The sequence below is a fragment of the Pseudopipra pipra genome, chromosome W (assembly GCF_036250125.1).
Source record: "Pseudopipra pipra isolate bDixPip1 chromosome W, bDixPip1.hap1, whole genome shotgun sequence".
NCBI lineage: Eukaryota > Metazoa > Chordata > Aves > Passeriformes > Pipridae > Pseudopipra > Pseudopipra pipra.
Window position 1 is genome coordinate 62,784,536 of NC_087580.1, and position 25,815 is coordinate 62,810,350.

At 43.8% G+C, this 25,815-nt stretch overlaps 1 protein-coding gene across 1 annotated transcript in view; it reads right to left on the reverse strand.

Annotated features, from left to right (window-relative positions):
- Positions 1 to 6,583: 6,583 nt before the first annotated feature.
- Positions 6,584 to 25,815, reverse strand: part of LOC135404391 (ras GTPase-activating protein 1-like) — a 125,196-nt gene continuing 105,964 nt past the window's right edge. The window contains exons 22-25 of the mRNA XM_064639122.1: positions 14,324 to 14,412; positions 11,508 to 11,585; positions 10,052 to 10,186; positions 6,584 to 8,514 (exon numbers count right to left, since the gene is read on the reverse strand). Of these exons, the coding sequence (XP_064495192.1) occupies positions 8,431 to 8,514; positions 10,052 to 10,186; positions 11,508 to 11,585; positions 14,324 to 14,412 (386 nt within the window). The 3' untranslated portion in view covers positions 6,584 to 8,430. The remainder of the gene's footprint in view (positions 8,515 to 10,051; positions 10,187 to 11,507; positions 11,586 to 14,323; positions 14,413 to 25,815) is intronic.

The window sequence follows — 25,815 nt, forward strand, 5'->3', positions numbered from 1 at the left end:
CTACATTGTAGAAGGCTACCAGATTAGTCAGGCACAATTTGCCCTTGGTGAAGCCATGTTGGCTGTCTGTAATCTTCTGACTGCCTTCCATACACTTCAGGATGTCTTTCAGGAGGATCTGTTCCATAATCTTACCAAGTGCAGAGGTGAGGCTGCCTGGCTGGTACTTCTCAGGGTCCTCATTTTTACCCTTTTTAAAAATGGGTGTGATGTTTCCATTTTTCCAGTCACTGGAGACTTTGCCTGACTGCTATGGCTCTTCAAATATGATGGAGTGGCTTAGGAACTAGGTCTGCCAGTTACTTCAGGACCCTGGGATGGATCTCATTAGGTCACATACACTTATGTATGTTCAGGTTCCTCAGGTGGTCTGAAACCTGATCTTATCCTATGATGGGAAAGGACTTCATTTCCCCAGTTGCTGCCCTGAGGTTCAAGGGCTTGAGAGTTGTAAGAAGAGACATTGCCACTGCAAACTGAGGGGAAAAAAATTGTTGAATACCTCAGTCTTCTGTGTTGGTTGCCACTAGTTCTCATCTCATTTATCGGGGTAGGGAGTGGGTACATTTTCTTTAATCTTTCTTTTCTGGCCAACATACCTGTAGAAACCCTTATTCATTGCATCCATTGCCAAATTCAGCTTCAGCTGTACCTTTGCTTTCATGATCCCATCCCTACATATCTTGGCAGTGCCCCTATAATCTTTCCAGGATGCACATCTGTGCTTCTACTGCTTGTGCATTTCCTTCTTAAACTTTAGTTTGATCAGGAGGTCCTTACTGAGCTGTTAGTCTCCTGCCTTCCTTGCCCAATTTCCTATATGTGGGATTGAGAGCTCTTGCAAGAGCTGCCAGTTCTGTTCAGCTCCTTTGTCCCAGGGAGCAGTGCTTAAAGTTCATAGAATGTTAATAGAACCTTAAGTACTTTAGAGCAGCATGTGCTGCCTTCTTCCCAAGCTTGTCTTTGAAGTAATTGAAAGAAAACAACCTTGCTTATAACATTTTCAGCATTCCAAATATTCTTCTCAAATATACTGTTAAAAAGAGACTGCAGCATCTATGGTATGGAACATAATCATAGTTGTGTGACTTAATTTGTTGCTGCATCTGCTTATCTTACAACTATAATCTCCAATTAGATTACTGTGACTAATGTACATGACAACTACTGAGGATAATTTAAAAAAAAACAAACTACAGCAAACTTGAAGTAGTTATATGCTGTCCAAAGCTAAATCAAAGGATTTCATTGTACTGGTTTTGGCTGGGATGGAGTTAACTTTCTTTGCAGAAGCCCATATGGTGCTGTGTACTTGTGACTATAACAATCTTGACAACACACCAGTGTTTCTGCTATGGCTAAACAGTGTTAGCACAGTGCCCAGGCTTTCTGGTTTTTCCACTCTGCCCCACTGGGAGTAGACTGGGGAGTAAGAAGTTTGGAGGGGACACTCTAAAGAAATAAAGAAAATAAGTAGCTTAGTGTAACGAGTGTAACTTGGCAGCTCTTGGCAGCCAATTAGGCAAGCAAGGGGTGTTGCCAGGACCATTTGTGGGAGATTTAAACAGTTCCAGGGAGCATGAGTGACCTGGAGGGCGGAGAACAGGAGTGGGAAAACAGGGATGTGGCATGGCAGTGAGGACGTGGCATGGCAGTTTGCTCAGAAGTTCGAGCAAGAAAGGGTGCAGCCACCCTCCCAGCTCCTGATGGTAGGTTGTGTGATAGGTGTGGTGGTTTGTTTGGTTGGTTTTTTTCCCCAACTTGACTAGATCCAGCAACAGTTTACAAATGATGTAAAGCCATTGCTGCTGCTGCTAGCAGGAGTGTGCTAATCCAGACAGAACCACTCAAGAAGGATGCAACTGTCCAGGTCACTGGCTGCAGGGAGTGTATGAGCCTGGCATTAGTACCAGAGTACAGTGCAAGACACCTGTGTATGATGTGAACCGGTGAATGATCTGCTCTGTCTAGTGGCAGAACTTAAGGAAGAAGTGGAAAGGCTAAGGAATATTAGGAAAAGTGAAAGGGAAACAGACTGGTGGAGTGTTAGACACCAGATTAGTTATTATTGGGTTAGAACCACCTTGTGGGGAGTGTGTGTGTGTGTGTAGAGGGGAAAGGGATGGGTCAAACCTCACAGAGGTGGGGTGGCATCGTGTCCCTCATGGCAGCCCCTGAAGCCCACATAGGGAAACCCCGGAGTAGGCATCAGTCACAAACATCCCGGGAAAACTATAACACACCACACCTCCTGCAGTCCCTCACCCAGCCTCAGATTGGCAGGGACAGTGAGGACACTGCCCCTCACCGTGGCCTGAAACCCCCAGAGTGGTTGGTGGGTCAAAGATCCTGCCTGGAGGGGTTGACCATAGGGACCAGAACAAATAAAACCAAGGGCATGTGTTTGCCTCATGTCATGGCCCTGCCATTGGACTTGTGAGAGCTGGTCTTCTACAAGGCTTCAGTGGTAGCTATATAATCTGTCTCTCCCTCTTTCTTCTCTCTTCTTGATCCCTCTGCTTCTCTTTCTTTGCTCCTTTCTTGATGCTTAGGGTACTTTGGAGCTGGAGGGATTGGATCTTGATTTAAGTGTTGTGGAATTGGTTGGATTTTGACTTAAGTGTTGTGGATTAATAGTATATGTTGAACCAGTATTGTAGTGGAACATTTTTGTCTAGCTTGTATGGTGTCCTTTTGAACTTTGGCCAAGTCTCCTTATCTACTCCCCTAAATTAATAAAGAAATTCCTTGGGAACAAGCCCGTGGCTTATTCTCTTGACACTATCTCAAGATATTAAAGAACCCTATATCTATATATTAAAGTAAAGCTCATAGCCAATCCTGTGAGCCGGCAGCTCCTGGGGCTGGAGTTTTACATGGAATTGCACCCTTCCAACCCTGAGAGAAGCTCAGCAGGAGTCAGTGAAGCCCTGCTCCTCTTGCCATCAGGCAGAAGGAGGAGACATAGTAGATGGGGGTAATGGAAGAGGGTCCCTGATCAAGGAGGTAAAAGAATCCCCTCCCAACCCCCATCACCTTCCTAGGTGCCCTTACAGAACAGGTATGAAGCTCTGGATCTAGAGGGTCAGGCAGATGACACTCAAGAAAAAAACTTGTCTGGAGGGTCTCCCAGTTGCACTCCATCTACCAGATGGATCATAACCTCAGCTATTAAGAAGAAAAGAAGGGTAGTTGTAGTAGGTGACTCCCTTCCGAGGGGAACTGAGGGCCCTGTATGCCGACCAGACCCATCCCACAGGGAAGTCTGCTGCCTCCCTGGGACCCGGGTAAGGAATATTACCAGGAGACTCCCTGAACTAATTTGGCTCTCTGATTATTACCCACTGTTGGTTGTCCAGGTTGGCAGTGATGAGGTTGATAAGAGGGGTACCAGGGCAATTAGAAAGGACTTCAAGGCTCTGAGTCGATTGGTTGATGGGACAGGAGTGTAGGTGGTGTTCTGCTCAGTTCCTGCAGTAGCAGGGATGAATGAGGAAAAGAACAGGAAAACCCATTTTATCAATGCCTTAGTGACTGGTGCCATCAGTGGAATTTTGGGTTTTTTTGATCATGGGGCAATTTTTATGGCACCAGGCTTGCTAGAGTCAGATGGGCTTCATCTATCTAGCAAGGGCAAAAGGACTCTAGCCCGTAAGTTGTCAGGGTTGATCGGGAGGGCTTTAAACTAGGTTTGAAGGGGGAAGGGGTTGAAACCAGGCTCTCCAGAGATGAGCCTAAGTGTGGTAAGCCAGAGTTAGGGGTGATAGCAGCCCAGCTGAAGTGCATGTACACCAATACACACAGTATGGGTAACAAACAAGAGGAGCTGGAAGCCATCGTGCAGCAGGAAAGCTATGACGTAGTTGCCATCACAGAAACATGGTGGGATGACTCACATGACTGGAGTGCTGTAATGGATGGCTACATGCTCTTCAGAAGAGACAGGCGAGATAGGAGAGATGGCTCTGTATGTTAAGGAGTTTTGACTCTATAGAACTTGAGGTTAATGATGATAAGGTTGAGTGCCTGTGGATCAGAATCAGGGGGAAGGCCAACAAGGCTGACATCCTGGTGGGAGTCTGTTATAGACCACCCAACCAGGATGAAGATGTGGATGAATTATTCTATAAGCAGCTGGTGAATGTTTCAAGATCGCCAGCCCTTGTACTTGTGGGAGTCTTTAAGCTGCTGGAATGTCTGCTGGGAACTCAACACAGTGGAGAAGAGGCAGTCTAGGAAGTTCTTGGAGGATAGCTTCTTGTCACAGCTGGTGAGCAAGCCTACCAGGGGTGGGGCCCTGCTAGACCTGCTGTTTACAAGCAGAGAAGGGCTGGTGGGAGATGTGGTGGTCAGAGGCCGTCTGGGGTCCAGTGACCATGATAGTTTTCAATACTTGGTGAAACAAGGAAGAGTATCAGCAAAACTTCTACCCTGGACTTCTGGAGGGCAGACTTCAGCCTATTCAGGAGGCTGATTTGGAGAGTCCCTTGGGAAACAGCCCTTAAAAACAAAGGGGTCCAGGAAGGATGGACATACTTCAAGAAGGAAATCTTGAAGGCACAGGAGCAGGCTGTCCTTATGTACTAGAAGATGAGCTGGCGGGGAAGACGACTGGCCTGGCTGGGCAGAGAGCTTTTGCAGGAACTCAGGGGAAAAAAGAGGGTTTATTACCTTTGGAAAAAGGGGTGGGCAACTCAGGAAGTGTTTAAGCATGTCGTTAGGTCATGCAGAAAGAAAATTAGAAAGGCGAAAGCACAATTTGAACTTTATCTGGCCGCTTCTGTAAAGGATAATAAAAAGTGTTTTTATAAATACATCAATAGCAAAAGGAGGGGCAAAGAAAACCTCCATTCTTTACTGGACTTGGGGGGAATATAATTACCAAAGATGAGGAAAAGATGAGGTACTTAACACCTTCTTTGCCTCAGTTTTCAACAATAAGACTGGTCGTCCTCAGGACAACTGGCCTCCTGAGCTAGTAGACAGGGACAGGGAGCCGAATAGTCAATGTGACACCCATCCATAAGAAGGATCAGGAGGAGGATCCGGGAAACTACAGGCCTTTCAGCCTGACCTCGGTGCCTGGCAAGGTTATGGAGCAGATAATTTTGAGCATGATCACATGGCACCTACAGGACAACCAGGGGATCAGACCCAGCCAGCATGGATTTAGGAGGGGCAGGTCTTGCCTGACCAACGTGATCTCCTTTTATGACCAGGTGACCCACCTGGTGGATGAGGGGAAGGCTGTGGATATAGTCTACCTGGACTTCAGCAAAGCTTTTGACATCATCTCCCATAGCATACTCCTGGAAAAGCTGTCAGCCCACAGCTTGGACAGGTGCACTCTCCGTTGGGTTAAGAACTGGCTGGATGGCTGGGCCCAGAGAGTGGTGGTGAATGGTGCTACATCCAGTTGGCGGCCAGTCACTAGTGGTGTCCCCCAGGGATCAGTGTTGGGCCCAGTTGTGTTTAACATCTTTATTGATGATCTGGATGAGGGGATAGGGTCTACCATTAGCAAATTTGCAGATGAAACCAAGTTGGGGGGGAGTATCGATCTGCTGGAGGGTAGGAGGGCTCTGCAGAGGGACCTGGACAGGCTGGATAGATGGGCTGAATCCAGCGGTATGACCAAATGCTGGGTCCTGCACTTTGACCACAACAACCCCATGGAGCACTACAGGTTGGGGACAGAGTGGCTGGACAGCGGCCAGGCAGAAAGGGACCTGAGGGGATACTGATTGACAGCATAAGCCAGCAGTGTGCCCAGGTGGCCAAGAAGGCCAATGGCATCCTGGCCTGTACCAGAAATAGTGTAGCCAGCAGGACCAGAGAAATAATTTTTCCCCTGTACTTGGCACTGGTTTGGCTACACCTTGAGTACTGTTTCCAGTTCTGGACCTCTCAGTTTAGGAAGGATGTTGAGGTGCTGGAGGTTGTCCAAAGAAGGGTAACGAGACTGGTGAAGGGTCTGGAACACAAGTCCTATGAGGAGTGGCTAAGGGATCTGGGGTTGTTTAGCCTGCAGAAGGGGAGGCTCAGGGGAGACCTTATCACTTTTTACAACCACCTGAAAGGAGGTTGTAGCCAGGAGGGGGTCAGACTCTTCTCCCAGGTAACTAGCAATAGGACAAGAGGACACAGTCTTAAGCTGCGCTTGGGAAGTTTAGGTTGGACATTAGGAAGAAAGTCTTCACAGAAAGAGTGATTGGGCATTGGAATTGGCTCCCCAGGGAGGTGGTGGAGTCACTGTCCCTGGAGGTGTTTTAGAAAAGACTGGACGTGGCACTTAGTGCCATGATCTAGTTGACAAAGTAGTGTTAGATCATAGGTTGGATTCGATGATGTCAGAGGTCTTTTCCAACCTAATTGATTCTGTAACTTAGTTTTAGTAACTAGATGTGCTGAAGCCTCAGGCTGCAAGCTGTGAACTTTCACCTAGATATGCTGAACTTTTATCTACTTAAGTAAAAGGAGGCCCCAGAGCCAGTTTCAGCTGGAAGATAAGGAAGCAAGGAAGGCCACTACTCCCGTCAGCATAAGATGTAACCTTAGAAATAAGAGAAGAAATGGACCCACCTAGAGACAATGAAGAGACCTAATGAAGAACAAGACCACCCCATACCATAATATTATTGGACCGAACTTTCGCATGGGGGTGGGGAATTTAGATTATAATGGTATAATTGCCTAGGGATTTCTTTGTGCAAGGTCCCTCTCCCGAAGCTTAAGCTCTATCTCACCACTGTACAAATAAACTAATTCGTAAGATTCAGCCTGAGACTCTGCTTCGGGAAACCTAGGATCAAACCAAAAGGGAAAATGTCTGCGTGAGTGTGTGTGTGTCTGGAGTCAATACGAGGCACCCATTGGTTCAGTGGAGCCACCCACCATGAAGGGACTGCAAAGTCCTAGTGGTTAAAGTCTCGGGTGGTACGAATGTAACTCCTTGACTGAGTGTGTGACAAGTCCAGTTTCCCTAATAGACACAGCTGGGACAGCTGACCTGAACTGGCCAAAGGGATATTCCATTACATATAATGTCATGCTCAGCAATAAAAGTCAAGGGAAGGGATGTGGGTTTTGGCGGGGGAGCTGGGGGGGGGAATAGCTGTTGTTCAGAGACTGGCTGAACATCAGTCTGCTTCTGGGAGGTGATGAGTAATTACCTTTGCATCACTTGTTCTGGTTTTCTTCATCTTTCTCAACCCCTGAGTTCTCTTGCTTTTGCACTTGCTATTTTCTCCCTGTCTTTTTTTTTTTTTCAGGGGGTGGGAGTGATGTGGCATTTGAGCAAGTACCTGTGTGGTGCCTAAGCTGCTGGTGAGGGGTAAACTACAACATTAATTTTCACACACTTTTTTAGGAAATATGTAGTGGTGTCAATTTTTAAATATACATACCTAAATGCAACTTTGAGATTTACCTACAGTCAGTTTTATAAATGCATTTTATACACAGTAGATAAATAGCCAACCATATCTGTTATCCAAATTTCATTTTTACAGTGTTCTATTACTTGAACCCAAAGTTAGACAATTTCTATAGAGAGTCTATCGGCAGCCTGATTATTTTAAAAACTTATTTTTCAGGTTTAAAAATAAGATTCATGGTAGCCTTACATTACACCCAAGACCAACCAATATATATTTTATAAAATGGTTTAATGGATGCATGCATGTCTGATACAATGATAATAAATTTACTGAATTCTAATTATTTACTTTTGTAAACATTTTACAAAAGCATTGTGCTTTACATGGATGGATACACAGTCCTTGATGAAAGAATAATTTAGACTGAATCAGGGGCACATTAAAGAATAAAACTGACAAGATCCCTTCTGCATATTTTTTTGATGTGATTCCAGCAAGAGAAACAGCATGGTATAAAAAGTATACAGGAAAGATTGTTCTTACCATAACCATCAAACTCTGGAAATTGCAAATACATGTTCAAATGGTTGAAAAAGTCATATTAATTGTAACCAGTCAGAAATTACAATAAGTAATGTTATCCAGTTACATGTAGCTGTCAAAACAATACATATCTTTACTTGTCAGTTGGTAATTCTTTTCCAACAAGACAGAAAACCTTTGGCAATTGCAGGCATTGAAAATAATTTTCAAAGTTCAAGACAGACAGTCACAGCATTTTCTTTGCAGAAGGTAAACTATACACCAAGGCTCAGAGGCTGTAAAAATTGGTTCCAAGTGGAAAAAAGTGCAAATATCCTGCACACATAGTTTAAAGAGCTGCTGGTTCAATCATTCACCAACAGAATCTTTGTTTTCTTTTTTGCATAGTTCACACATCACTGGGAATGTGACAGGGTGTGCTATTTTTGGCAAGAGCAAAAGAAGTGATACTTTTGTCAGTTGCCATGTTAGACATGCTGGATCCATGCAGAATTCAGGTAGAGGGCTGCTACCTGGTGTTATTAGACAGTGAATACTGATGTTGTTTTTGTTGAAGGAGTTCTGTAATAGCCAACAGCTTCTTAAGAACATGCTGTAGAAAAAAAACAAACAACAAAACCCCCCCAGTACAACCCTACATTAACAACTAGAAAAAACCCAAAACCCATCTTGCTTGAGAGAAGCATCCTCAACATTACCCTACCAGACTTAGAATTAGGTAGTTTAAAATATATTTAAACCCACACACCCCCCACACCCTCCCCCCAGCTCCAGTTTCATAGTCACTAAGACATTACTTCAAAAGGCAACTGTAAAACAGCAATATGCAATTTATCTGCAGCCATCGAGACCTATTAAGTCTTGCCAACTTGACCTGAGAGTTTCAAAATGAAACAGTTCTCCCATCTGTTAAAATCCATCTGTAAACCAAAAACCCATTCTGGTGTATTTTCCCCACGTGAAAACGCAGAACTGGGCCAAGAACAGTGAATTATAAACTTGAACATGATTGATTTTTTTCCCGTCATATGCCACTGAAGAAGCAAATTGTAGTAGTTATTTAACTAGATGAGTTTTTAACTGCTACAATGAAGCATTATCTCATTTTTAATTCTTTGAGCTTTCCTCAGCCAAAGCTAATTAAAAACAAATATATTTTCACCATTTACAAAATTGCCATAAGAGTTCCCAGTAATCCCCTTATTTAAAAAAACATTACTGACAAAAAATGCATTATTTGAATAACATCTGCTGAGATGAAATATAGATTTATCGTCTACTTGGGTTTAAGTTAAGACCTTCAAAGAGTCAGGATATAGGAAGCTCAGCCATTAAACCATGAGAATAATAAGAAATTGGTTACGAGAAGTTATTTTGAAGCAATTAAATTAAAAACTATTTTTAAAACTACCTCTTCAAAAATGAATCATTAAATAAATAGTTTAAGGTGATACTGATTAAATTTAAGGAAGACCATCTCTAAAAAAAAAAAGGCTCTCTGTAGTACAACTGCCCCTGTCCCATAAAAAGTACATTACTTTTTGAGATGATGCATGAAGTCATGCAGATTTTTTTCCTCTTAAAAATAAGTTTTCATAAAAGCTGTACACAAGTTTAATAGTTGGAACAGAACACTCATTTATAGCATTTACTAAAGAAGTTTACCATGATTGTTTACAAATGTAATAAACCAGGAAGCAGAAATGAAGTAGTGATAGAAAGCTAAGGAAAAGTTATTTAGTTCTCAATTAGAAGAACTAGATCCTAAAACTAGAGACTGCCAGGAGACAGTAATTTCTTGAGTTTAGGCTTCCTTTCTCTAGAAACTAAAAACTTAACCTGAAAATTAAACAAAAAAAGAAAAAAACCCAAAAACCCCAAAAGAGAAAAACCAAAACACCAAAAAAACGCAACACCTCCCCCCCCCCCCACTGCTTTAAAACATCTTTGGATTTGTTGCATAAATACTTATTTCACAGCTTCTTTACAACTATTAACCTCCTGGTGAAATGTACATATTTATCACTCATACTGCTGGAGAGAAAAAATTACAAAGGAATCATGATGTTAAGCAATAACTCTAGACATGCTATCTGTATGTGTGATTTTTGTTAATCATTACAGTTTACCTGCATTACACCTCGCTCATTGCTGAGTATCCGAAGTTCATCTGAATGTGCCACACACATCTCATGCAAGGCTGCCAGATAACGAGACAAGTCAGTTCTAGAGTTCTCTGTAGTGTCTGGAAGCTCAGGAACATTCTTTAACAAAAATTATGAGAACAGACTTAGATAGTGAGTAGCCAGGCATATAAGAAATTAAATTACAGTTCTACAGACCTGCCAACAGTTGCTTTGATACTGCAAGTAAGTACTGCAATGTTTTTCTTCACAATTTAAGTCTTCTGTCCATGTTAACTAATAGATATTATTTATTTCCTCCTCTCCACAATCATCTATTTCATGAAGACATTTTAATTATGTTTACACATTTCACATAGAGAGATTACTAAATATACACCAATTTCTATTCCTACTAGGAGGGTTTGATACTGCTATGCTACCTCTGAGCTGTCCAGAAAGATACTGAGAAAAGAGATTCATATCATATCTTCCCCTCAAATGAGGGAAATCCATCCATTATATGTTTGTTTTCTTTTATTTGTTTTTTAAAATATTTAAATCAGACAATAGCAGCAGCAAAAATGGACACCAGAAAAAATCCCCAAACTATCAAGTCAGTAAATCCACTAATAATGTAACTAAAACAGTAGATTAATCAGTTATTTTAAAACTCAACCATTTTCCAAGTCCTTATGCATAATCTGCCATTTAAAGAAAAACAATAGTGTATCATAATATGCAGAAGTTGCCATTTAACCAGAAAAAGGTGACATGTCAATCCACCTGAATGACACACTTCAAAACAGTAATTCTTATAGATTATCAAAATAGTCTGAGATGTTTTCGAGGTCACTTTTAATGGATTAATTCAGGAAGCTAGGCATATTTCTTTTCTCTTCATTTTTAAACCAAAATTGGTTTAAACATATACATAAATAGATATACATGAGCTCCTAACTCATTATAGCTATTATACACAAAACAGTAATGGTTTCAAATTGAACTACAACTATTATTTTCTTTTAAACTACAATATATAGAATTCATGCAGTGAGACGTTTGATAATGTATAACTAAAATAGAAGACAACATTTTTTAAAACTTCAATTTTTTCAATCTCAGGTCATAACAATATGACAAATTACACATAAGAATTTTTTGTTTTAAAATATTTTTTTAGAAGATTGGTATTTTTTGGCTGAAAGCCTTAATCCTTGGGGAGAAGCTCAAATAGATCTCATGTCTACAACAGTACTAAATGAATAAAATCTTTCTAACAGGACATTTGATTGGTTTTAATTCTGTGTGACAGGCCAGCTTGTTACTGAACTGTCTGTGTGACAAGCATTCAAAATTGTGAGGAAGCTGATGCATTTTTGAGCTAGTTAACAAGAACTATAAAGAATTTTAACTCACAATGTTGCTATACAACTTGGAATTTTTTTTTAAAACCACTTACCCCAAGTTCATCTAAGAACATGATCATGCGATGTTTGTTACTCTTGATGAATGGATTTACCCCCTCCATATATGGCTCCTAGTAATTTTTAAAAGTATTTATTAGAACAAATTGATACCAGTTTAATAGTCGTACCTGAAGTGAACATATTGTAATCAGAGACAAATGACACTGCAAAACAAATGTGTCATCTTTTTCAAGTGAATTTATGACTGGTGTGAAACTAGTCAAAAGATTACACTTTTCTGTGTTCCAGATGGACTCTGAAATTATTTATATATGCATTGTGACATAAAATTTTACATTTCTGAAATACTGAAAATGGACTTTTTTTCATTGCAGCTATATAATAAAGAAAAAACTTTCAGAGGTAACATCAGGACATAATTGCTCACCTTCTTGTTTTTTCATTAGTGCTTACATTCCAAGTTGTGAGTGTCAGACAAATGACTTTATAATGGCAGCCTGAAATCACTTTCTTTCATTATGCTTAACAGATTTTTATTGTTCAACCATGTTGTGACTTGAGAACCAGAACAGACCAATTGTTGCTGGCATTTTTTTAGCGATGCAATAGAAACTTTAGTAAAACCTGAAGGCTTTTTAGGGCAACTTGTAAAACTGATTTACAAAATTATGTCAAGTGGTATGCAAATGAGTACAAATAAAAGGGATGTTTCAAAATGCTGTACCAACAGAAGACACTGGTCTAAAGAATAAGTAAAGAAAAAGTGTGTGTGTATGTAAGGGGGGAGCCAGAGATTGGTAGTTGCTCATTTGTTTCAGAATTAAAATACTCTATATCCAGGCTAGAAGTTTAGTCCTAAATGGGCTCAATTTGAAAGTGAATTATTACATATAGTATATAAAAGAACATGGATGTGGAATGTATTTCAAGGTTCTGTACAGAAACATGCCAATATTACTGAAAGATGTCTCCCCATTTTGACATGAAATAATCAATGGAAATGCTAAAAGGCTCCCATCATCTACTTCAGGCAAATGATATATCCTTCTTGAACAGATTGTTTCTAATCACAGATTACTCTATCATTTTTCAGTTGTCTTTATGACTATGGATATTCATAAAGAATATTTACTCATTTTACCATCACATAGATGTTTTCTTTGTGAAGGGATGGCTGCTTGCCTCTCCTCTCCCACTTTTCCAACTCCAACACTTATCTATTTGACTAGGGGAAGCCAGTAGATGTGGTGGTTTTGGATTTTAGCAAAGCTTTTGATACTGTCTGTCACAGTATCCTTCTGGATAAAATGTCCAGCACATAGCTAGAAAAGTCCATAATACATTGGGTGAGCAATTGGCTGATGGGTCAGGCTCAAAGTGTAAATGGGGTTATAGTAAAATCAGGCTGGCAGCCAGTCATCAGTGAGGTTCCCCAGGGCTTGATTTTAGGCCAGTGCTCTTTAATGTTTTTATAAATGATCTGGATACAGGAATCGAATGTACATTAGGTTTGCTGATGATAAAGTAGGAGGAGCTGTGTACTCCATCAATGGTAGAGAGGCCTTACAGAGTGATCTGGATAGACTAGAGAGCTGGGCAATCACCAACCATATGAAATTTAACAAGGGCAAGGGCAGGATTCTCCACCCGGGACAGGGCAATCCTGACTATACATACAAGAAGTCCCATAGAAAGAGATCTAGGGGTCCTGGTTGATGGCAAGTTGAATATGAATCAGCAGTATGCCCTGGTAGCCAAAAGGGCAAGCCATGTCCTGGGATGCATCAGGCACAGCATAGCTAGCCAGTCAAGGGAGGCAATTGTCCCACTCTACACTGCACTGGTGTGGTCCCACCTCAAGTACTGTGTACAGCTTTGAGTGCCTCAATATAAAAAGGATGTCAAACTATTCGAGTGTGTCCAGAGGAGGGTGACCAAGATAGCGAAAGACCTCGAGGGCAAGAGTGACTGAGGTCACTTGGTTTGTTCAGCTTAGAAAAGGCTGAGGGGTGACCTCATCATAGTCTACAACTTCCTCAAGGGGGGCAGCAAAGAGGGAGATGCTGATTTCTTCTCTGGTGACCAGCGATAGGACATGGGAAAATGGAATGAAGCTGCATCAGGGGTAGTTCAGACTGGACATTAGGAAAAGATTCTTCACTGAGAGGGTGGTCGGTCACTGGAACAGCTCCTCAAGGAAGTGGTCACAGCACCAAACCTATCAGAGTTCAAGAAGCATTTGAGCGATGCTCTTAGTCATATGAGTTAGTTTTAGGTAGTCCTGCGAGGAGCAAGGAGTTGGACTCAATGATCCTTATGAGTCTCTTCCAACTAGAGATATTCTATGATTCCATGAATAATAGAGTATGACTGCTACCCTTTTCACCATTGACCGACTGAAAAACCAGTCCACATACTTCCACTGTTGTCTTTGAAACAGTTTATCTGTTCTCATAGCATGAAAATATGGTTGCATCACTCTATAATACCTACTAGCATGGTCATTAGTTCATTAATTATTTTAACACGTCACTGTTGTTGTTCATGCTACCAGATTCAAAATCTTTATGGTATGTACCAAATCATTCACATAAGTTTCTGGATGACTCATTCTGAAATGACTGACTCCTCTTTCCAATTCAGCCCCACTTTATGCTACTGCTCTAGTTTAAATCAATACCCTGTTGAGCTCCAACTGAAGAGGATAGAAGAAATTGCAGGAACAAGGCCTCCTTGCTGAAAAGACACCCAGGTCACACATCAGGATTTGCATAAGAATAATACAGACAAAATCTGTTGCTGTTAACAGGAACACTGAAATGACTGTTCTGTGGAAAATTATATTCACCTTAGCTCCAAATTCAACCAGATTTGCTAAATTCTGCACAGACTTGGCGACCAGGGTCAAAGTTCTTGCAGCAGTAGGGGAAGGAGAATCTGATAGGAATAGAAAGTAGAAAGTTAAATATTCCAGTAGTCCCAAGAAAATTAAGATCTTCCAGAATTTGTTATTTATCATGGAATTAAATACTCCGAATGTTGTAAGAGAATGGCATGTGAAAAATATCTCATGATCAAAAAAACTTTTGGTGTTTTAGTAATTATGTCCACAATAAACATCAATATGCATATCTGTCTTTCTGTACTAGTTGCTTACATAGCAAAGTAAGCAAAATAAAGTGTTCCTCAGAAGCCTAAGGTTAACAAAATTTTTACGAATTAAGTAAAAAGTTTTTACACAAAAACCAAACAACTCTGTTGAAAGGAAAATTTGTTGTAAGAATCTAATAAAATAATTAAGTTTACCCTTTCCCTTATTTGCATATACCCATATAAGTAGGTCTTGGATTGTTATGCAAAATATACTTCAAATTAAGAGTACCATGGCTCCCCAGGAACAAAGAGGAAACACAATGACAAAGGGTTTTTCCCCATCAGCCACCTCCTTCAGGTCTTAACTGCAGCGGTGGTACCAGTTTGAAGTCTCTTTATTCCCTGGCTTTGGAGCAGTGGGGGGGTGCAGCCATCCCACACTTGGCAAGCAGCGAGCGAAGCAGAGTGGCTCCTGGCTGGCTCAGTCATACCTCAGAGCTGTCTGCTTCAGCACTGCAACTCTGTACTAGTGTTCCGGAGGAGAAACAGGAGGAGGAGAATCGGCAGGAAGCAGAAGGGAACAAATTTTGCCACGATATCTTTGGGGATCATCCACACTGTTTTGGCGACCGAGGCTAGATGGCACACTTCCAGTTCCCAGTGTGGCTTTTCTGCTGTCCTGGCCAGGCAGGGACAGCTTTCAGCCATGGCTGAGACCCCAGAAATAACTTTTACCCTTGGCAACCCCCTCCTTGCCCCTCCAACTCCCTGTTCTGGGAGGGGAGGGTGGCCCCCTTCAAATGACGTAATGGTATGAATATTCATCGTTATAATTCTTTTCCCTGGCTTGTTCATTCATGGCTAGGCTTCGCGAACGAAGATTTGGGAAGGCTCTATCCACATTTGCTACAGGCACGCTGGTGGCTTATGAGGCCAATACGTGACAGACATATCCGATTGCAAAAGGCACAGCAGAAAGACTCCTTAGATGGTGTATTCTGCAATACACGGTTCTTTCTGCTTTGTCTTTTTTCCTTGAGGGTGATCCTGCGTGTGTTCTCAAAGGAGACAGCTGCGTTATAGATGGTGTGTCTCCAGGCCTCCCGATTGGAGGCCAGAGTAGACCAGTTGTGGTGATCAATATGGCCAAGGCTGAGATGTTGTTTCAGGGAGTCCTTGTATCTTTTCTTCGGGGCTCCTCTCATGCGGTAGCCAGTGGCAAGTTCACCGTAAAGCCAGATCTTAGGGAGGCGGTGGTCCTTCATCCTTGAGACGTGCCCTGCCCATCGCAGCTGTGTTCCCTGGCTTGTAACCCCTTATTCTATAACATTCATGTCATGCCCAGATTTACACCTTTCAACTATATACATACATATATACACACATTTAAACAATTCAGGGGAGTGTGTTGCTTCAATTTGACAATGGAAAGTGGAAATACAAACTAATTCCTCATTTTATCAGTAGTGCTGTAATTTAAGTACTCCCACTCCCATTTTTCCTGCCTGACTTTCAGCCCAAGTGAGAAATAAAGCAGGCTTAAAAAAAAAAGACACCTTCCCCCCACCCCTCCTTCCCTCCATGTTCTCCCTCCTCCCCCCCAGCTGTGCAGGGGGACGGGGAATGGGAGTTATGGTCAGTTGTTGTTTCTGCTGCTGCTCAGAGAGAGGAGTCCTTCCCCTGCTCCCATAGGGTCCCTCCCACGGGAGACAGTCCTTGATGGACCTCTCTGGCATGAGTCCATCCCTCAGGCAGCAGTTCTTCCCAAACTGCTGTCCCGTGGGTCACTTCTCCATGGGGTTCAGTCCTTCACAAATGAGCTATACCGACATGGGTCCCCCACACGGGCCACAAGTCCTACCTGGGAAAAACCTGCTCCAGTGTGGGCTTCCCTTTCCACAGGCTACAGGTCTCTGGCAGGACCCTGCTCCATCTTGGGCCTCCCACAGGATCACAGCCTCCTTCATGCATCCACCTGCTCCAGCATGGGTTCCTCCATGGGCTGCAGATGGGTCTCTGCACCCCAATGGTCCTCCATGGGCTGCAGGGGAACAGCCTGCTTCACCATGGTCTTCACTACAGGCCGCAGGGGCCACAGCTCTGGCACCTGGAGCACCTCCTCCCCCTCCTTCTGCACTGACCTTGGTGTCTACGTTGTTGTTCCCATGTTCTCACTCTGCTCTTCCCTGGCTGGAATTCTTTCTGCACAACTGTGGTGGGGGGAAACAGTTTTCCCCCCTGAAGTTATAAAATGGTAAAACCCCAGGGGGTGGTGACCCTTGAGGTTTTTACCCAATGAGCGCTTCTGCAAAATATAAACATATCACAAGCAGAACGGAAGAGAAGGTAGTTGTAGTTGTTGTAGAGGAAGTAACCATGTTATAGAGCCACGAGGAAAAAGGGCAGGAGCCCCCCTGGGGGGCTCTGGCTCCCCAGCCGGGGGCTGGGGGGGTTGCAGGGACTTGGAACAGTGTTAGACTGGGCTAGGTGCCTGTAACTAGAAAGCTGAAAGAAGTTTTCTCCACCGTGAGTGAGCAGCGACAGAGACAGCAGTGAACAGAGGCTATGGTTGAAAGCCAACAGATAAGAAAAGAACTGAAGAAGCAGCAAACCAAGCACGCAGCTAAGCAGAGAGACACAGAGTTTTCTGAAGAGAGAGAGAGTTTGGGTAAGAACTGAAACGAACTCCCCAAGCCCCTCTGAGACCTCCTAGAGAGAGGAGGGAGATGGACTCCAGCTTGAGAGGAGTCTTAGAGTGCTGCAGCACTGGAGAGTGGAGCTAAGAAGCTCAGAGACGTCCCAGAGCTGGACTGGGACGGTCAGAAGGAATGCGGAGGAGGGCCTCGCCTCCCCCGCTGCTGTTGCCAAGCTGGCTAGCAGCCTGAGACAGAGCATAGGAGCTCTGATAGAACTCTTGAGGCAAAGGCTTACAACTGAAAGCTGCCTGAGATGTTCTGACTCAGAGGCGAATCCCCTGAGGAAAGGGATCGTCATGAAGATGCCCCTGCACTTCGTGATATGACATCCATGGGAGAGAGGGGGGAGAGGAGATCCCCTTGAGTGTAATGGAAGGAGATCCATCTACAAGAGTCCAGCTGCAGCTGCTGCATGGAAGACAGAAGAGAGGCTGCTGCCCTAAACGTGGAAAGGATCTTTCTTTCTCCCTTCTGGACTTTTATTTGGAGGGAAGAAGAGATTTGATCCATTGTAAATACTTTTATGTCATGGTAGTGAAGCCAGGTAAAACCTGGCAAGTGAATTTAGTAGAGCAATGTGAGGATTAGAGAGAGTTAAACACAAGATAAAGGCTTTGAGCTAGGCATAGAAAACTTAGTATTAAGAAATAGCGGAGGCAATAAATTTACTAGAATACAGGACACTCTGACATGAGGGAACATGGGCATGAACGGGGAGAACTAGAAATGCTAGCACACACAAAAAAGGACATATGGAAGAAAAAAAAGGGAGATAAGAAAAGAGATGAGCCAAGAAATCAGGAACTTCTGCCAGACACTGGAAATCCCTGCCAAAGGCACAAGGAAACTATCCAAATTAGGGAAGGTTCAAAAGTTTATGAAGATGATGGTGAAAGGACGCTGAGTTCATGACGATGAAGAACAGGATCGACCACCAAAGTTCTCCCCAAATTAGAGACCACGCCTCTAACTCCGCCTCAACTCCGCCTGCTATGAATATTAAAAGTAGATGTTGCAATGTAATGAATATTCATAATATGTGATGCAATTGCTTGGCAAAAAGTGTATAAAAAGCTCAAATTGTAAGTTTTTCGTTGGAGCAGTTGTCCAGGGCGATCTAGCTGCTCCCCGGCCGCTCCCCGGCCGCAAATAAATACCTCCTGCTTATAGACTGAAAATTCTGTCTCTGAGCAGTTCCTCTGCGCCTTCTTTGGGGCACAAATTGGCATCAGTAGAGATAGCTAAGATTGTATATAATGTACTGTAGTATTTATTTTGTACAGTCATTGTAATATATATTCCCTTCCCCCATTTCAAGTCTTGTGTGGTGTCTGGAAACCTATCTCACACTGGGTTGAGATGTGGGAGGGGGTTTGGACTAGAGAAATGGATTTTGAGGCTCTCAAACCATGACAACAACAGCCTTCTGTTCTTAAATATGTTATCACAGAGGCGTTACTATTACTCCTGATTGGCTTGGCCTTGGCCAGCGGCAGCTGGTGAAGAATGAATTGGATATTGCCCCCACTTTGGGAGAAACTCTTAAGGCCATATAGCAGGTGAAAATTGGCAAGGTAGCTGGGGTTGATGGAATTCCACCTGAAGTCTGGAAACATGGGGGCCAAGCACTCCATGCTAAATTTCACGAGTTTGTGGTGCGCTGTTGGGAACTTGGCGAACTACCATCAGACCTTCGTGATGCAGTCATCATCACTTTGTATAAGAAGAAAGGAGTTAAATCAGACTGTTCAAATTACCGTGGTATTATTCTGCTCTCCATTGCTGGCAAAATCCTGGTAAGAATACTAATGAACAGACTAATACCTGCTATAGCAGAAGGAATTCTACCTGAAAGCCAATGCGGTTTCAGAGCCAACAGGAGTACCACAGACATGGTATTTGTTCTCAGACAACTGCAAGAGAAGTGTAAGGAACAGAACAAAGGTCTCTATGTAACCTTTGTTGATCTTACAAAGGTTTTCGATACTGTGAGCTGAAAAGGTCTATGGCAGATTTTGGAACGTTTAGGATGTCCCCCCAAGTTCCTTAAAATGATCATCTCACTTCATGAGGATCAGCACGGCCAAGTCAGATATGGTGACGCACTTTCTGAGCCCTTCCTAATAACCAATGGTGTGAAACAAGGCTGCGTTCTTGCACCAACCCTATTCACAATCTTTTTCAGCATGATGTTCCAAAGGGCCACAGCAGACCTCGACGATGAAGATGGTATCTACATTCAATATCATACTGATGGAAGCCTATTCAACCTAAGGTGACCGAAGGCCTATACTAAGACCTTAAATCATCTTGTCCGGGAGCTGCTTTATGCTGATGACGCCGCCCTTGTCACCCACACAGAAATAGCTCTGCAGCATTTAACATCCTGCTTTGCAGACGCTGATGAGCTTTTTGGGCTGGAAGTCAGCTTAAAGAAGACAGAAGTTCTCTATCAACCGGCACCTCAGGAAGTCTTCCATCATCCCCACATCACCACTGGCAAATCAGAGCTCAAATCAGTCCAGCAGTTTAATTACCTAGGTAGCCTCATCTCCTCGGACGGTAAGATTGATGGAGAGATAGACAACAGGTTAGCAAAGGCATATAGTGCTTTTGGAAAACTCCATAAAAGAGTTTGGCAAAATAAACACTTGAAGAAAAGTACAAAGATCAGTGTTTACAGAGCCATAGTGCTGTCTGCTCTTTTATATGGTTTGGAATCATGGGTCATCTACCACCACCACCTACGACTCTTAGAACTCTTCCATCAACGCTCTCTCCATACAGTCCTAAACATCCACCGGTCAGATTATGTCACCAATATGTCTGTTCTTGAACAGGCAGCAGTCACAAGTATTGAGGCCATGTTACTGAGAACACAGTTGCATTGGGCGGGACACAGCTCAAGGATGAAGGACTACCGCCTCCCTAAGATCGTGCTTTGTGGTGAATTGCCACCAGCTGCCGCAAGAGAGGAGCCCGGAAGAGAAGATACAAGGACTCTCTAAAGCAACATCTCAGCCTTGGCCATATTGATCACCATAACTGGTCTACTCTGGCCTCCAATCGGGAGGTCTGGAGACACACAATCTTTAATGCTGTTGATGCTTTTGAGAAAGCACGCAGGATCACTCTTGAGGAGAAAAGACAACGCAGAAAGAATTGTGTCTTGCAGAATATTCCACCTAAGGAGTCCTTCTGCTGTGCCTTTTGCAACTGGACTTGTCTATCTTGTATTGACCTTTTTAGCCACCAGCATGCTTGTAACAAATGTGGGTAGAGCCCTTCCCAAATCTTTGTTCACGAAGCCGAGCCATGATAATGATTTCTCACTCTTTTGCTCTCATCCTGTTAGTAATAAATTTAAGTAATATCCCCACTTTGAGTCTGTTTTGCCCGTGAAGGTAATCAGTAACTGACCTCTCCTAGCTGTTATCTCAACTCATGAACCCTTAGCTGTTTGGTTTTTTCTCTCTCTCCTCTGTCCAGTTGCAGAGGGAGAGGGAGAGAGCGGCTTTAGTGGGTCAACCCACAAGGTAGAGTGGACTTACAATCTGTCTGTACTCAGGGATATGCATCCTCCAGAAGCCTATGGTGCCTAGGAAAGCTTGCATTTCCTTCTTGCTGATCGGTGGAGACATTGTTGTGATCTTGTTAATCACTTCCATTGGGATCTGACGGCGTCTATCCTGCTGCTTCACTCCCAGGAACCAGATTTCCCAGGCAGGTCCCCTGACCTCACTCCTTTTAATGGCAAACCCGGTTTTCAGGAGAATCTGGATGATCTTTCTTAAAGACTTCTTCTGCCGTGTTCCCCCATACGATGTCATCAATGTACTGAAAGTGTTCTGAAGCCTCACCCTTCTCTAGTGCAGCCTGGATCAGTCCGTGACTGACAGATGGTGGGACTGTGTTTCCACCCCTGGGGCAGTCGATTCCAGGTGTACTGCACACCCCTCCAGGTGAAAGCAAACTGTGGCCTGCACTCTGCTGCCAAAGGAATGGAGAAAACCGCATTGGCAATGTCAGTAGTGGAACCACTTTGCTTCCTTGGACTCCAGTTCACACTGAAGTTCCAGCATGTCTGGCACAGTGGCACTCGATGGGGTAACTTCATTCAAAGCACAATAGTCCTCTGTCAATCTTCATTCTCCACTGGACTTACACACTGGCCATATAGGACTGTTAAAGGGTGAGCAAATCTTGCTGACCACTCCCTGGCTCTCCAGCTCACAAATCATCTTATGGATGGGGATCATGGAGTCTCGGTTAGTGCAGTATTGCCCACGATGCGCTGTTACAGTGGCAATCGGCACCTGCTGTTCTTCAACCCTTAGTAGTCCCACAGTAGAAGGGTCCTCTGAAAGACCAGGCAACGTGCAACGTGTTCAACATTTTAATCCCTTCTGTCTCTACAGCAGCTACCCCAAAAGCCCAATGACTCTTTTGGGTCTTTGAAATACCCATTCTTGAGATAATTGATACCAAGGATACATGGGGCCTCTGGACCAATCACAATGGGGTGTCGTTGCCACTCCTGCCCAGTCACTCACTTCAGCTTCCAACACGGTCAACTGTTGGGACCCCCCTGTCAACCCAGAAATGGAAATAGATTCTGCCCTCTCATGTCCTGACAGCATCAGAGTGCATTGTGCACCAGTGTCAACCAAGGCCTTATATCCTTGTGGGTCTTGTGTGCCAGGCCATGGGATCTGCACGGTCCAATAGACACAGTTATCCTGTGGCTCTACCTGGTTAGAGGCAGGGTCCCTCTAGTATTGGTTTTGGTAGTCGTTGCTTCCTCCCTGTGCATACATCCTGGAGGTCACTTCCAAAGGATTGGACATGTCATCGTCCCTTCTGTTCTGTCTAGGAACTTGCCCATGGGAGACTGGAGCTACATCCATCCTCAATGAATATCATCTAGTAGTCACTTTTTCCTTTAGTTCCCATACCTATGCTGCTAGAACAGAGGTGGGTTTTCCATCCCACCTCCTCATGTCTTCCCCATGTTTGTGTAGGAAGAACCACAGGTTGCCTCGTGGGGTGTACCCCCTCTCCCTAGCCAGGGAACACCTGCTTCTAATAGCAGGGACTCTAGTTTGCACTGGCAAGACATGGACGATGCTCTCTTTAAACTCCTCTCTGAGTTTTTGATGGCCGTTTCTAACTTCCTCTGTTAGAGTCCTGAGATCTGCAGCCAGTTTCTCTATGGAAGAGATGTGGGCCCATAACAGGGAGTGGACAATCTCATCATATGTCCGGAGTTTATGTATGATAGTGCCCACTGTCTCTTGGTTCTCCTTCCAGTGCATTGTCACTAAGAAGTTGGAATATATTGATGGCCCTTGGTGTGTGAGTTTCAACCACATCTGTGATGTGCACTTGACCTTGTCTGGGTCATTATTGGGTTGCCTGTCCCTTGCAAAAAGTACCTCTAGCAACACCAGTTCTCTCAGTTGTAAGATTCCTTGTTCCATGGTTTTCCAGGGGCCATGATGCACCTGGAGGTCATCGCTGTAAGCATATCTATCCCTCATACTTGTTAAAAGCCACATCCAGAGGTTGAGTGGTTCTGATTTCCTCATGAACCCCTGATCAATGCCCACATCCTGGACAGGGATCCTAAAAACCTCACTTCAGTACCATCCAGGAGTGTACCTTTGCCTGCAAGATCCCAGACTCGGATCAACCAGGTCAATATGGGCTCACCTGTTTGTCAAGTGATGTCTTTCCTCAGATTGCATAGATTATTGAATGATAGCAATTCAGTGGTTATTTCTGGCTCTGAGTCCACCAATGGCGAGGGTCCTGCCTCCCCATCGTCATCCACCAGGCAAAATGATTTGGTCTTGTATTTTCTCTTTTGGACAGGGGCAACTTCTACTGACTTGGGTTGCCCTTCTGGCTTAACTACAACCTGAGTGGCCATGGTGTGTGTTATTTTGTTTCCTTTCCTTTCCCCCTGAAGGTGCTGTACCATACCAAGCAGCATTCGGTAGGCAGTGGCCAGGGCCCAGCATGTTGCAGTAAGCTGCCCCTCTCTGGAGCTGACACAGCATTTTCCTTCACATATCTTATCACTTTGTGTCCTGAAGTTGTTCAGGGGAGAACTTCCAGACCATTGGAGAAGTTCTCCAAAATCTGGCCTGTGTCCTCCCACATTCCAAGACACTCAAGTTTATCCACCCCTTGAGCAGGCCTCTGGGCACCTTCTGTAGAGATCTTGGTCCTGTCTCCAAACACAAGGTAGACCATACTGAGGAAACCTGGCAGATATAGCAACAAGATTATGCTATCCCTAGCATCCAGAGGGAATTCAACCTTTCCAAAAGTTGTAGTGAACCTGAAGGCAAAAGGGGTGAAAGGCTGGGAAAAATCACCCATTTCTGTTCTCCCAGGCTGGGTACCATTATCAATAAAACCCCAGAGGTAGCAACTGAAGCCAGGGCACATAGACAATTCCAAATACACATTCCAAATGAAACTCATGGTCTTTGAGGTTGTTGCATTATAAATTGAGGTCACGAAATACAACATCAACAAAGCTATATTGGTTCTTTTTCCCAGTCTGAAAAAAACTTTCGATAGGCCAATATATATATATAGGTTTAGGCACCACACCAATATGAGTAGATTGAGCAGCATGCTATCTAGGGGTTCTATACCCAATACACAAATGAGTTGTTAAAAATTGTTATTTTTTCACTTTTCTCTCTCAAGCCCCATATTGGGCACCAAATTTTGTCTTGCTTTAAAGACAAATATTGGGAGGCAGGAACTCCAATAAGATGAACTCCCCTCCCCTTTTATAGAGGGACAAAAAATGCGAGGAGGTTATAAGTGAAAAAATAACTGTTCACTAAAAGGAAATAGCAGTAACTACAAAGATACAGAGGAAACGGTTTACTCACAAAGATGGGAATTCACCACCCATGTGGATTCCCCAGGAACAAAGGGACTAAGGGTTTTTTCCCTGCCAACCACCTCCTTCGGGTCTTAACTGCGGCAGTGGTACCAGTTTGAAATCTCTTTGTTCCCTGGTTTCAGAGTGGCGGGAGGTGCAGCTGTCCTGTGCCAGGCAAGCAGTGAGTGAACCAGAGTGGCTCCTGGCTGGCTCAGTCAGAGCTGTCCGCTTCAGCATTGCAACTCTGTACTAGTGTTCCAGAGGAGAAACAGGAGGAGGAGAATTGGCAGGACCAAGTTTTGCCATGGTTTCTTTGGGGACCGTCCACACTGCTTTGGTGGCTGAGGCAAGATGGCACACTTCCAGTTCCTGGTATGGCTTTTCTGCTGTCCCGGCCAGGCAGGGACAGCTTTTGGCCATAGCTGAGACCCCGGAAATAACTTTTACACATGGCAACCCCCTCCTTGCCCCTCCAACTCCCTGTTCTGGGAGGGGAGGGTGGCCCCCTTCAAATGACGTAATGGTATGAATATTCATCATTATAATTCTCTTCTCTGACTTGTAACAATAACAACAAGGCCATGGTTCTTAAATGCTTTCCCTGAAGTGGGTATGAAAACTATTAAAGGGAGAAAGGAACTTTCAGATTGACTCAGGCTTTCTCATTTACTATAGCTTAAAGAGAGAGGACAGAAAACTTGCTATATTGTCTGAAAAGCTGCCTCTAAATCCAAAAAAAGGAAAACAATTTTCCCCAAAGGCTTTCTGACGCAAGTGATTTCTAATTTCTTCCTATTTTGAAACCAGCATTTTACAGGTAAAATTGAGAAGGTGTTAGGGAGGGAAGGAGGAATAACAATGGCTAGCAGAAACCAAATGCCCTCTAGGTTAGGATGATTTTGCAAAAAAAAAAAAAAGAAAATAAATAAAGCAAGGGAAAAGATGACACAAAGTATAACATATACAAATTTTTTAAAACTATGGAACTCAAATGTCTAAATACTTTAGTGCTACAATTTTCCCATCAGTAGTTTATGCTTTTTATTGTTCCTCCCACAAGGATGTATTGGGTTTGCATGGCCAGGTTTTGGTAGTGGGGGGCTACAGGGATGACTTATATGAGAAGCTGCTAGAAGTTTCCCCCATATCCTATAGAGCCAATGCCAGTTGGCTCCAAGAGAGACCCACCGCTTGCCAAAGCCGTGGTAGCACCTCTGTGATAACATATTTAGGAAGGGGGGGAAAAACCCAAACCCTGCTGCAGAAGAGCAGGTAGAGCATAGGAGTGGGAATATGTGAGAGAAACAACTCTGCAGACACCAAAGGTCAGTGTAGAAGAAAGGGGGAGGTGCTCCAGGCATCAGAGCAGAGATTCCCCTGCAACCCATGGTAAAGATCATGGTGAGGCAGGCTGTCCCCCCTGCAGCCTATGGAGGTCCACGGTGCAAACCCCACACCAAAGCAGGTGGATGTGCCTGAAGGATACTGTGACCCTGTGGAGAGCCTTTGCTGGAGCAGGGTCCTGGCAGGACCTGTGAACCCTTGGAGAGAGGAACCCACTCTGGAGCAGGTTTCCTGGCAGGACTTGTGACCCTGTGGGGGACCCACACTGGAGCAGTCTGTTCCTGAAGGACTGCAGCCTAT